The 12,475-nt window shown below is 24.1% G+C and overlaps 2 protein-coding genes across 5 annotated transcripts; one reads left to right on the plus strand and one right to left on the minus strand.

Moving 5' to 3' along the window:
* The first annotated feature begins 306 nt into the window (after positions 1–306).
* On the plus strand, positions 307–3,247 carry LOC114123974 (ubiquitin-like protein 5). 3 transcript variants are annotated; one of them, XM_027987123.2, is made up of 3 exons: positions 307–495; positions 1,437–1,636; positions 3,121–3,247. In XM_027987123.2, the coding sequence occupies exons 2-3, from the start codon at positions 1,459–1,461 to the stop codon at positions 3,162–3,164; spliced, it is 222 nt and encodes a 73-aa protein (XP_027842924.1). In that variant the 5' UTR covers positions 307–495; positions 1,437–1,458; the 3' UTR covers positions 3,165–3,247. The 3 variants fall into 3 exon arrangements, with proteins under 3 accessions (XP_027842924.1, XP_027842922.1, XP_027842923.1); XM_027987121.2 differs by having other exon boundaries at positions 308–489; positions 1,422–1,636; XM_027987122.2 differs by having other exon boundaries at positions 309–489.
* LOC114123973 (uridine-cytidine kinase) lies at positions 3,233–7,420 on the minus strand. 2 transcript variants are annotated; one of them, XM_027987119.2, is made up of 7 exons: positions 7,202–7,420; positions 6,927–7,086; positions 6,701–6,797; positions 6,032–6,177; positions 5,872–5,969; positions 5,742–5,790; positions 3,233–3,471 (listed from the first exon to the last, which is right to left on the minus strand). In XM_027987119.2, exons 1-7 carry the CDS (start codon positions 7,280–7,282, stop codon positions 3,344–3,346), a joined length of 759 nt encoding a protein of 252 aa, XP_027842920.1. In that variant the 5' UTR covers positions 7,283–7,420; the 3' UTR covers positions 3,233–3,343. The 2 variants fall into 2 exon arrangements, with proteins under 2 accessions (XP_027842920.1, XP_027842921.1); XM_027987120.2 differs by having other exon boundaries at positions 6,927–7,061; positions 7,202–7,357.
* Between the last annotated feature and the right edge of the window lie 5,055 nt (positions 7,421–12,475).

The raw sequence follows: 12,475 nt of genomic DNA on the forward strand, positions 1-12,475 counted from the left end.
AGTAACGTTTTAGTTATCGACGTCATTCATTTTTATAAATTTTTCATTATGTCATGTTTAATTTAAAACTTTGAAATATCCTAACAAGCCCAAATATAGTGATGATACAATTCAAATTCAAATTATTAATTAATTATGTTTAATTTGTTTATGATAACTCTTAAGTTATATTGATTTGTAATTTATTTTTTTTAAATCTGTAATTATTTTTAGCGATAGAATATTTTGATTTTGAATATAACTTCTGATTTATCAACATATTTTTGTTATCATTTTTATCAATTATAAAATAATCATTGGTAAATCATGGTAATTTCATAATATAATAAACTATATCATGGGTAATTTCACATTATAATTTATAATTATTGTTCATTGAGAAGTTTCTAATTTTTATGCACGTTATATAATTAAAAATTATTCTTACATAACAATTTTTACGCTATAATTGTTTCAAATTTGTGTTTAATTTTCATCAGAATTTGAGAGGTAAAGGTATATAATTGAAATAAATAGATTGCCCTTATAATTTTCATAATATTGCCTTTAGACAGTGTCTAGTTCACGGTCTTAGAAGATATCTTCTAAGACCGTGGTCTAGTTAGTTTAAAACTTTTTGATCAACAATTTTATTTATGTTACAAACTCATCATTGTGTTTTGAAACCAATTACTTTTATATTGTTAGTATGTTAGTAGGTTTGTAAGTGGTCACAAATATACAAATTATATGATTCACATTTCAATTTTTTCATAATTTATAAACACCTTTGTGTTTTTTTTTTTGACTTTCAACTTAATAAATCAAAAATACACGTGTAATGCATATACATATTTAAATATCTCAGTACACAAAGCGACTATATTGTGAAAAAATTTACATAATATTACATTGGAGTGAACATTTTATGAAATATTTTTGTACTATACAAAATAAAAAAGCAGTTTCCCCTTCATGAAATGGTTGAAAAGACCAATTTTCTGAAGTTACGACATATATTCTATATGATCAATTTTGACGCAACTGCATCATTTTTGTTTATAGTGGTGGTGGGTGGTCGAAAAATGTAATATTATTAATTGTTTATTTTCATGTTTGGTATTAATTTTTATCTATTAGTATCTCAAAAAATTGAGTTTAATCCACAAATCCACCACTGTATGTATACGTGTCATTAATTATTATTATGCCTTGGACTCTGTTTATTATTTTTTGTATTCATTATTATTTGTTTGTTTTTTTTTTCACTTAATAACTTAGACATTCAAATATAATATATTATAATGTGTAATTTTTTTTTTTATCTATAAATATTATATATAAATAAAAAAAATTACATTTACTTTATTTTAAATTTAAAACTTAAAATGTTTGTACACACTAATGTATATTTATTATTTAATGATTTTATGTTTTTATAGCTCAATTTCTTTCAGGTTAAGGATCAAAAGCTTCAAAATGATCGAAATCACTTGTAATGATAGATTGGGAAAAAAAGTCAGAGTTAAATGTAATCCGGAAGATACAATTGGTGATTTAAAAAAATTAATTGCAGCTCAAACAGGAACAAAATGGGAAAAGATAATTTTGAAGAAATGGTACACAATTTTCAAAGATCATATTAGATTGGGCGATTGTATCCTTTAAATATTTTAATATATATTGACATAAATGTGACAATGTATATAACCTTTAATTTTATATTACCTATAGATATTTCATTGATCATTAGATATTATAGTTTTATAATATTAGATTGAATGCTATAAAATATAAATTAATTGATTTTAATTTTTAAGTATCATAACAGCTTTATAAAAATGATTCTAATGATTGGTGGTAGTTTTTTTGTTTTATGATCAGTTTAATAATAATCATTGAGTCATTAGACCAGGGGTCAGCAACCTTTTTGGTGTCAAGGGCCAAAAAATAAAAAAAATAATTTCACAGGCCATACACCTTATTTTATTTACAGTTTAAATTGTTTTATCAACTAACATAATGTGGTATTCTATACTTATATACTAATTATAAATTTTAATCATAGACCGCATAAAATCGCTACATGGGCTGTATAGGTTAGTAGATAACAAGTGCTGTACACTATATGACAAGATATTTTATTATCAGACTAATTATTGTTCCTATGCACTTGAAAGATTTAAATTTTATTTAATTTGTTATTCATTACCTAGTGTCAGAACTTTAAGTTTAACTTATTTTTTTTTCTTTTATAAAATTTGTTGCATCTCTCGCCCATACTATTACTTTGTATTTGTTTTGTGTTCTTTTTAATATTTTTTTTTCTTTTTACTTAGCTGCTAATGTAATGTTAAATATTTTATTATCTATCTTAAGAATTGAACTAAACATTTTTCAAATCTTCCTGGTAGTTCTAGAGATTAGCAAACAATAAAACAAACAAACTCTTCAGCTTTAGTATATGCTTTGCCCTTTAAATTTTATCAGAAATATTATCTACTTTAGTACTTATATTATAAAATAATATAATTGAGTGTTAATCTTTTAACATCCAATCGTCATGATAACAAAAATTAATTTAATTGAAAATTGTGTAGGTTATAGGTAGTCACAGTAACTGACAAGGACCTTCATTGTTGATTAATTTTTAAGACCATTCTTCAAATCTAAGAGGACTCTATTAAATTTTTTTTATTTTTAAGAAACCACTACACTAGGTATTAATTCGAGTTGTTTAGTGTACTCTTGAATCTGTTATAATCAAAGTAAATTTATAACTGTCATTATTTTAATTAAGTTGTTTTTATGATACCCAATAATTGTTTTTATTATTTATCAGTATAATATTAATAAATCCTAAATCTGGTTATATCTTAAATAAACTTAATTTTTACTTAAAATACAACAAAAATTAGTTAACTGAAATCATTACATTTTTATATTACTTTTTAAAATAATTTATACTAGGTTTACAGCTATAAACTAATAAAATAAAAATAGTTGTAATAACTTATAACTTATTAGTATAATAATATACTCTATTGTCTATTTTTATTATAAGTTAAAATGTGAATTTCTTCCAGTATAATATTATGGTGTTATAATGTAATATAATTTTCCTTAATAATTTTTCTTCAGATGAAATTCATGATGGCATGAACATAGAACTTTACTATCAATAAATACCTATAATATAAACTGACTGTATATTTTTTTTTCTTAAGGCATAACATAATTTAATTAATAAAGATTACTTTTTAAATAATGTTAATAGTTTTATTCACTCAAAATTGCATACATTTTGTTTTTTAATGTAAAAATTTAGATTAAAATTATTATAAATAATTTTCGTCATGTTAAATTAATGTAGTCTAGATGCATTAACATTATTTGTATGTACTGCTACTAATCCTTCTGAAAGTTCATATTGAGTACAATGTTCACTGTTTAATAAATCTCTTATATGTTGAACAATCAAATCAATTGCCACTGAAAAAAAATATATATAAATATTTAAAATCATGATTATAACTTTAACTGCTTTAGTTTATTTATTTCTACAAATTTTAAAATATCTTTTTATTTGTTTTTAGCTTCAAAAAGTTACTAGCTTACAGAGGTATTTAATATTAATAAAATACTGTAAGTTGCATTGAATTTAATTTAATATTCTTTTAAAAATATTTTGATGTGAAAATTATTTAAGTTTAAGTTTGCTAATTTAAAACAAATAACAAATGATTATTACTCAATAAAGTTGGAAAACAAAAACAATTTATACATTAATATGTTGTAGCTTCCAGGCCCGGCTCAGAAGGTAGGTGACATGGCCCATACCTAGAGTGGCATTTAACATTTTTGTATTTATTTATTTGTTTTTTTTTTTTATTAGATAAAAAAAAAATAGATGTACCTAGTATATAAAGGGCGGCAAAACTTAAGTTTGTCTAAGTGTGTTTAAACACCTAAACTGGTCCTGGTAGCTTCTAATGTACTCAGCTATTTAACAGTTTAATCTCAAATATTTAACTTAATTTAAATCTACTTGTAGAATATTTTTTTGTTTATTTAAAATTTCAATGCCTAGAAGTTAGGAGTACAGTGTAAAGCAATGTGAGCAACATAATAATATAAAATACAAAGAATACAATTTAGAGAAAAAATTTTCTTAGTATATAAGATAAAAAATTGAAAGATAAATCAACATCAAATTAATTATTAATACATCAAATACAGGGCATAGTGTGACCAAGATTTGTAAATTCAATATTAGTTGAGTAAAATTTATTATTCAAAGTAGACTGTTGCTTTAAATTAAAGAAGTGATAGATAAAGGTAGTTGTGATAACTAATTAAGAATCCAGTTTCCAAATACTGTTCATGCTTTATAACAAACATAATCAATATACCCAGAGAATAATGAATTAAAGGAGAAAATTAAACTAAGGTCATGAATTAGTTTAACTGATACATGTGGGACAGAATTTATGTAATAAGAAAAATCAATATTGAATAGTATCTATGGTGTGAGATTGTAATACATTAACTATTGTTAATAATTAAATCATGAGTTGTACACCACTTATTTTTAACTCTCTCATTCAGAGATATCATTAATAGCTTTAAATAATTTTAGGCCATCTGCAAAAAGAAGAAATTTTCATGATGTCGATAAAAATATTAAATAATAAAGGTTCAAAATTACCACCTTGAGGGACACCTGTAAATACCAAAATTGGAGTTAATATAAAGTAATGCTTAAAAATATATTGTGTATATCCTGTAAGATAGGAACTGAATCAAGTTAGTTAGGGATTAGACATTCCAGATTTTACACATTTTTGATTCATAAAATATGATTAACGCTATCTAATGCTTTTTGTAAATCTGTATATATGTAACTTTGAATCACCACATTAGGTGAATGTTGAAAAAAAAATAATATAGACATTTACTAGCAAATGTTGACATTTGTCATTTATATTAGGATTTTGGTTAATGTTGACATACACAACATGATTTTTTAGTTATTGTTGATAAATGTATGTATATTCACACATATTATTATAATACTATATAGTAAATAGTTGAATATAATATGTTTTATTTTGAAATAGAAACAACATAATATGTTTAATTAAATCAAAAATTGATATTATTTAGCTGAAAAAAAGAATTATTATGTCTTTTATATACTAAATCATTAAATCTATTATTAAATACTTCACGCATGTTTTTCATTTAAAAAAAAATCGCTAGAATTACATTTTATTTAAAATAAAAATATATAACTATATTGAATGACAATATCATACCAAATGATAGCAAGGCAGCTTAACAAAGGTTATCCAGTTATAATTATAGTAGCTAGGTAAAGTAATAAAACATTTTATTAAAATTATCAATTTGTACAATACCTTATGTTTCATAGGTACTAGATAGTATTAGATACTGTATTATAATTGTGACACTTCCATTATTCTTAAATTAGATTAAATAATATAAGCACTACCAACATTCTCCAATATTGTTTTATAAATGTCAATATTCACTGATGAATGTTTTCTAACATCACAAATTTAATCAATATGCCAACATTCACCAATGACTTTGGTATACGATGACATTAACTGATGACTCAACATTCACTAATAGGGGACATTCATAGTAACATATATACTACAGATTTTACCTGATAATTTTAAATATTTAAGAATTGCTAATTTTTTTAACAAAAAAAAATAGAATAATATTCATACCAAAATTTTCTGCTCCTCTTGGTATGATAATATCAGCAAATTTTTTAGTCTATAAAATTTTGAACATCATTAATAAAACAAAAACCATCTGTAGTAGGTAATAACTTATAAAATTAAAAATTATAATTACCGGTAAACAAAATTCTTCAAAAGCTGGTTTTACAAAATTCATATATTGATTTAACACTTGTTCTAAATCTCGACCTCTTTCATTGATATCTCTAGGAACTAAAAAAAATAGTAATACATGTAAACTTAAACTAAATATACTGAATAAACTAGTTAACTACCTCTTCTGGCTAATCTAGTATCTGAATCTGTATCTACAAATAATTTCATATGAAATAAATCTCGTATTGCAGGAAAATAAAAAGCTAATATGCCTTCAACAATCACAACGTCTGCTGGATAGATGACTATGTTCTCATTCTTACTCCTAAAGTTTTAAAAAATAACCATTAATATTTGAAACTATGAAAGTTATTAAATAATTTATATTGTCTTGTAGAAATAAACTAAACAAAATGTAATTTTTCTCACATCATATAAGTACCAAGAAGTAGAGCTAAATAAGTATTTAATAATTGAAATTATATTCCATTCACATTAAGAAGAATGGTAACAACAATTTTTATTTTTGAGTGACGATCAGATAATATTACAATATTTGACTGTAGCCCTCACTGAGTCCTGTATGGCCTGTTGTGTTAATCGGCTGTGTAGTAAAATCACATGCGCATCACAACTTGGCTACTGACGAACTTAAAAATGTGAATAGAGTATACAAAAACCTATCTATCCAAAAAAAAAAAATCTCATTTAAATACCTTTGATAAGTTAACTTTATAAATCTTGATTGATAGTATACTAAATCAATAAATAATTATATTAAAAACAGTAGTAAACATCATAACGTTTACATATTATATTTTAAAATTAACTATTCATCTATTGTTTACCTCGAATTTGTTTTATAGTTGTAAACTGGAATAGAACATGTTTTTCCTGCTTGAATATCAGTCAACGTTTGAAACATAAAGACTTCGTCAAATGCATCTGATAAATTAAAAAAAAAAAAAAATCAAAAAAAAAAAATACTTAATATTAATAACAATTTCAATGAACAGTATTCTATACATATATAAATTAATTAAAATAATATTTAATAATTAATTTCAAGAATACCAGGATGATCAAAATTGAATTGTCCTTTAGAAGCTTTGATTTTTTCTGCAGCATTTAATTCTCTATAAAAGCTGTCTTGACTGATTGACACTACTTGTCTTCTTGTTTCGTCTAAATTAGTTTGCCCCAATTTCTCTATAATATTTTTGCAAACAGTGGACTATGAAATAACATTATACAAGGATTATTAATTTATATGATATTAAGTTACAAATGTAAATTTGTGTAACAAATTTTGTGATATAGTAATTTAACAAAATTTAGTTGGTATTTACTTTTCCACATGCAGTTCCACCAGCCACTCCAATTAAAAACGGTGACTTGGTTTCAGTTTTGGTTAAACAAGAACTATTCATTATTTTGAATTTTGATTTAAATTTAAAATATTAATAATAATAATATGACACAATTCAGTTATAAACTAAATTGTATAATTAATTATTATTTCACCTAGTAGATAAATATAACTGAACTTGAAGATTAATTCGTAATTTTGTTCTTATCATACGATAATAATATATTACGCTTCAAAGTTTTATCAACCAACAGAGATAAAAATAATATTTTGACATTACGAGTTATGACATGCGTATTGCGCACTCGCACTGCATTCCTGCAACAACCCGCTATCCTTGGCAAAAATTCTCGTCCAAAGTAATTTTATATTTTTTTTGGTTATACACAATTAAATGTTTGATTTTCTTTTTTAAGTATTAATAAAATATTTACGAATGGGTAAAAATACTTAAAAATTGCATACAAGACTCTTAATAAATAATAGGTAAGTGGTTCATTTCCCAATTAAAATGTTTTGAAAATTCATAATTTTTTAAAAACATTTACCTAAATTTTGAATTTTTACAAATTCCATGAAAGTCTCGAAAAATACAAAAAATATATTTGTTTTAACCAAAGATTTGAAAACTGAATATTAGATTCTTTATACATTATTCTATTTATAAAGGTACTTAAAGAAATATAAATTCTATTATTTCTAATTCTATTAGAAAGTCAAATAAATATCTTATGAGCATTTCATCTTCAAATGTTTACAACTTTGGATTGGGATTTCTACCCGTATAATGACTATTTCCAAACGATTTTTGTTTTTTTGTTATAATACAAAAACGAAAACCTTAGTTGCGTAGTTACTTGAAATTTTTACCAAATGTTTACCTATATTATTATTTAATTGCAATATGATAATATTTTAAAAATTTTTACTCATTTTAAGGTATTAAATGCTTAGCTAATATTCAATTTCTAAGTTTTATTTTTTATAAATCTCTATAAATAATTATATAATGGGTTATTGGCTTAAAAATTTAACTACCTATTACCAGATCCCTTTTAAGTTGTTCTTATATCTATATAAAAATATAATATAGGTAAAAATATTTTTATGCCTTTTTTTAGAACTTAAGTTTAAATTTGGACGAAATAACTTACATATTTAAACTAAAAATAGCAATGTTAATTATTTTTTTATATTTTTAAGATAATACTATTTTTACTGTTTTATGGTATTTAAAATTGTATCTACTTACTGTTATACTAAAAGTAAAATAAATGGCTTTATAATAGCTATATATATGTAAAAAAAACATATCACAAAATATACTTAATAATATTATAAACTGACAGCCTATTTTGGTACACTCAGAATCGTTTTTTGTGTAAAATTATATATCATTGAATTCAAATTTAACACACTCACGATTGTGACCACTTGATAGGTGCCTAATGTAGATCAGAGCAGTACTCACTTATCTACCCTATTTTTTCGCAAAAATATCCAACAAATTACAATACACATATATTTTTTTATTTATTGTTTTTTTTGGCGTAAATTTAAAATTACCATCTCTCAAAATTTTAATCAGGTTATTCAAATTAATCTTAAAATATTATTTCTGTTAATGATAGTATATGAACCTGTTAACACTTTTTATGGTACTCATACAGTAAGATATTATTAACTTAAAAGTTAATTACAATAATATATTAATATACAATACCTAGATAATATTATGCAGTGTTGAGTGTTGTAGTGGAGGGTAAACGGCGGTATTTAATAATAATTATAAATATATATATACATCTATATAATTATAATAATTAGTAAAAATTATTCAATTTAAAATTAAAGTAATTATACAACAATATTAATAAAAAAAAAGTTTTGTTTTATTTTAATTTGTTCACAAAATGTATTTTGCATAAGCATACTAAAACACTAATGATGATTGATTATAACTAGGGCTCGGAAGTTGATGACCTTAAAAACATTAAAAACTACCTAAAAAATTTATGCAAATATGACGTAAAAATGACAAAAAAATGTTTTTAAAAAATGAAATAAAAAATTACAAATATTTGTTTTATAAATTTACAAGTTTTAAGTTATCGGCATACCTAATGGTCGACAAGAAACGATAAGAAGTGAACTAGTGTGAAATCAGTAAAAATGATTAAAAATATGGGAAAATGTCAAAAAATAACTTAAAAAGTAATAAACACCAAAAAATACAAAATAAAAATTAGTTATTCTGAATTATTCAGATTCACATGATAATGAAACATTTTTGTGGCTAGGAAAGCATCATCTAAAAAGTTCCAAAAAAAAAATGCAAAATGCATCAACTTCCGACTACGAAATCCAAAAATTTATCTACATTAATAATAATTAATAACTTAATATATGTATGGTAAAAAAAAAATAGTATCCACTGGCCGTTGAATTTGTGTATAGACATAGGCAAAACTAGACAATTTTATTAGGACAGGCCAAGTGATAAATATGAAAAAAGAATATTTCAAGTATTTAAAACTATATACAGTAATTTAACTTTTTTTAATATAACTATGTAACTACTATGACATCTAGTCAATATATTAATATATTAGGCCAAGCCGGGTCCTGACTCCTGAGTGCGCCTGACTGGCCTGATTCATAGTTTCGCCTATGCGGGTATAAATGTGTAAGTGGGTTTCTTAAACTACAAAATATTAAAATAAATAAAACTAAACTTATCATTCTAAACAATACTCAGTATTGAAAAAGAATAAAAAACAAGAAAAAAAAGCGGGCAAGTGAGTACCGCTCTGCTGTACATTAGGTGCCGTATGGATCATTATTATATATTATAGGAGTGTTAAATTTGAATCCAATGATAGTTATCATTGTATACGAAAAACGATTCTGAATGAAGATGATTTGTCAGCCTAGGATATAATTTCTAGTGGTTGGTGAAAAAGGTGGTTTATGTTTTAATGGCCTGAATACAACAAAATTTAAGTTCTTTTATAATAATTGTAAGCTAAACTTATGAAAAACCTTGTATTAAATTTTCAACTCTTAGCTACTTATACAAAAATTTTTATGAAATATACCTACAAAATAATTTGCAAGTATTCATAGTTTTGACGAATTTTTGTCAATATTTGAACTTCAAATGCTAATAAAAAAAAATTGTGCCTATGTATTCTTATAATTTTTTAATCACTATAAGAATAACTTATGAGGAACTTTGTATTAAATTTTCAAGTATTTTGATAGGGCCAAAAAAATTTTATCGTCACTTCAAAAATATTTTTTCAGAAAAATTGAAAATTTCAGTTGTCTATAAATAGCTCAAAAAAAGTCAAAATATTTTGAAATTTCAATCACGTAAAGAAAACGCGAATCTTAATAACTGGTAAAATTTTCAAGTATCTACGACTTATACTTTTTGAATAATAACAAATATCAAAAATCGTTTGAGGTTAAACTGTTATTTAACGCGGTTTTGTAAAAATTTAAATTTCAAACACTCATAAAAATTTTTTGTCGGAATCCAGTAGTTTTTTTTACAGATATTTGAAGAAAAATTTATGGAGAACCTTGTACCAAATTTTCAAAACTAAGTTATAAAAGAAAAAAATTTTATGAGTTTTCAACTTCAAAATTACTTGCAAATTTTCGCGTTTTCGACAGATTTCGTAAAAATTTAAACTAAAAACGCTTATAAAAAAAAAATATGACTAACGATTTTTAATTTTTTTTTTAGCTACATTAAAAACAACTCATAAGGAACCTTATATTAAATTTTCAAAACTTTTTGGTCATCCAAAAATTTTTTATCGACACTTTAAAAAAAATTTCTCAAAAAAATCGAAAATTTCAGTGGTCTATAGATAACTCAAAAAAAGTCAAAATTTTTTGAAAATTTAACTATATACGGATACCACTGACATTAACATTTGGTGAAAATGTCAAGTATTTTCAGTGATTAGTTTTTGAATTACAACCATAAAAAAAAATCGATTTGGTCGAAAACTGGTTTTGCGTAAAAATTCCCGTTTTTCCGTCATTTTTTTTTGGGTTTTCCCGGCGCTTTTGAAAACTATTGGAAATGTTTTACTTTTGACCCCCCAAAGTACAAACTACATTCACTTTCCTATCCGAAACAGGGTCCACTTTTTAAAATCGGAGCACTTTTACTGCTCCAAAACGTGGTGACAGACACAAAAAAAAAAAAAATAAAAAAAAAAAAAAACACACATCATTGTAAAATCAATATATCCATCACTTCGTGCAGAATCTAAAAATTCTAAAATGCATCCAATACTCTATAGAATGTTGGATATCGTAACCGCAGGTACTTTCAGTAGTACCATATTGATAGTATCCATGATAAAATAATCATAGCAAATTGTAAAATTTATTTATTTATTTTCTTATCTATTTACGAAAAAAAGCTTCCAGTTAAATTTACTGCCCTCCAAAAAAGTGCTGCCCGGCCGCCCGGGCCAAATATACCCTCCATGCCTCCTCCCTAAATACGCTACTGGGACGGAGTATATATTAGTTATTTAACTCAAATTCCGGATCATAAATCATAATATAATGTATAATATAATAATACTTTTTAAATTGATTCTTAAAAAATATCAAAAGTAAAATGTGGTATACTCTCATATACCTATTAACTATAGGTAGGTAGTTAATATGTTTATGGTTATACTGAGGCTACTGGAGAAATAGGTCATAATAAGTTTAACCGGTGAGGCGGTGAAATAAGATCATTGTTATAATAGAAAATATAGTACTGAAACAGTGAAACGTTTGTGTGTGTGTAGTGTGTCCATAATAAAATACTACGGTATAATATTGTATATTATTACAACATGTAGAAATATGCAATTGAATAGTTCTAATAGTGGTCTTAGGCTTAATTTGTGTGAGAGAGGGGGGTCATTACCCCCAAAAATTGTATTGTAGAGGCAAAGATGTTTTTAGGTCCTTCCCTGTTTAAACTAAATTATCACATTTATACGTGTAAACATTGATTAAATTAATTATCATTGATACTATTAAATAATTAAATACCTAATATAAATGATTTTTTTTTAAATATTTTAATTTTAATTACAACTTATTAAGTAATAACCTACTCTGTCATCTGCAAGATTTATCGCATCAAATTGTCAGTATTAAATAAATTAACCCCAATTAAAATAAGGTCTCATCAAGATCAAGTGGAATTGATTTAACACATTGACCGCCG

Source organism: Aphis gossypii, chromosome 1, assembly GCF_020184175.1.
Source record: "Aphis gossypii isolate Hap1 chromosome 1, ASM2018417v2, whole genome shotgun sequence".
In the NCBI taxonomy this organism is placed as follows: Eukaryota; Metazoa; Arthropoda; class Insecta; order Hemiptera; family Aphididae; genus Aphis; species Aphis gossypii.

Coding starts and splice junctions, on each gene's coding strand:
- LOC114123974 (XM_027987123.2), top strand. CDS start 1,459: ATGATCGAAATCACTTGTAATGATAGATTGGGAAAAAAAGTCAGAGTT. Junction 1,637..3,120: donor TCATATTAGATTGGGCGATT/GTATCCTTTAAA, acceptor ATTTTTCTTCAG/ATGAAATTCATGATGGCATG.
- LOC114123973 (XM_027987119.2), bottom strand. CDS start 7,282: ATGAATAGTTCTTGTTTAACCAAAACTGAAACCAAGTCACCGTTTTTA. Junction 5,970..6,031: donor TACTAGATTAGCCAGAAGAG/GTAGTTAACTAG, acceptor TATTTTTTTTAG/TTCCTAGAGATATCAATGAA. Junction 3,472..5,741: donor AAGAGGAGCAGAAAATTTTG/GTATGAATATTA, acceptor ATTTTTTTTCAG/TGGCAATTGATTTGATTGTT.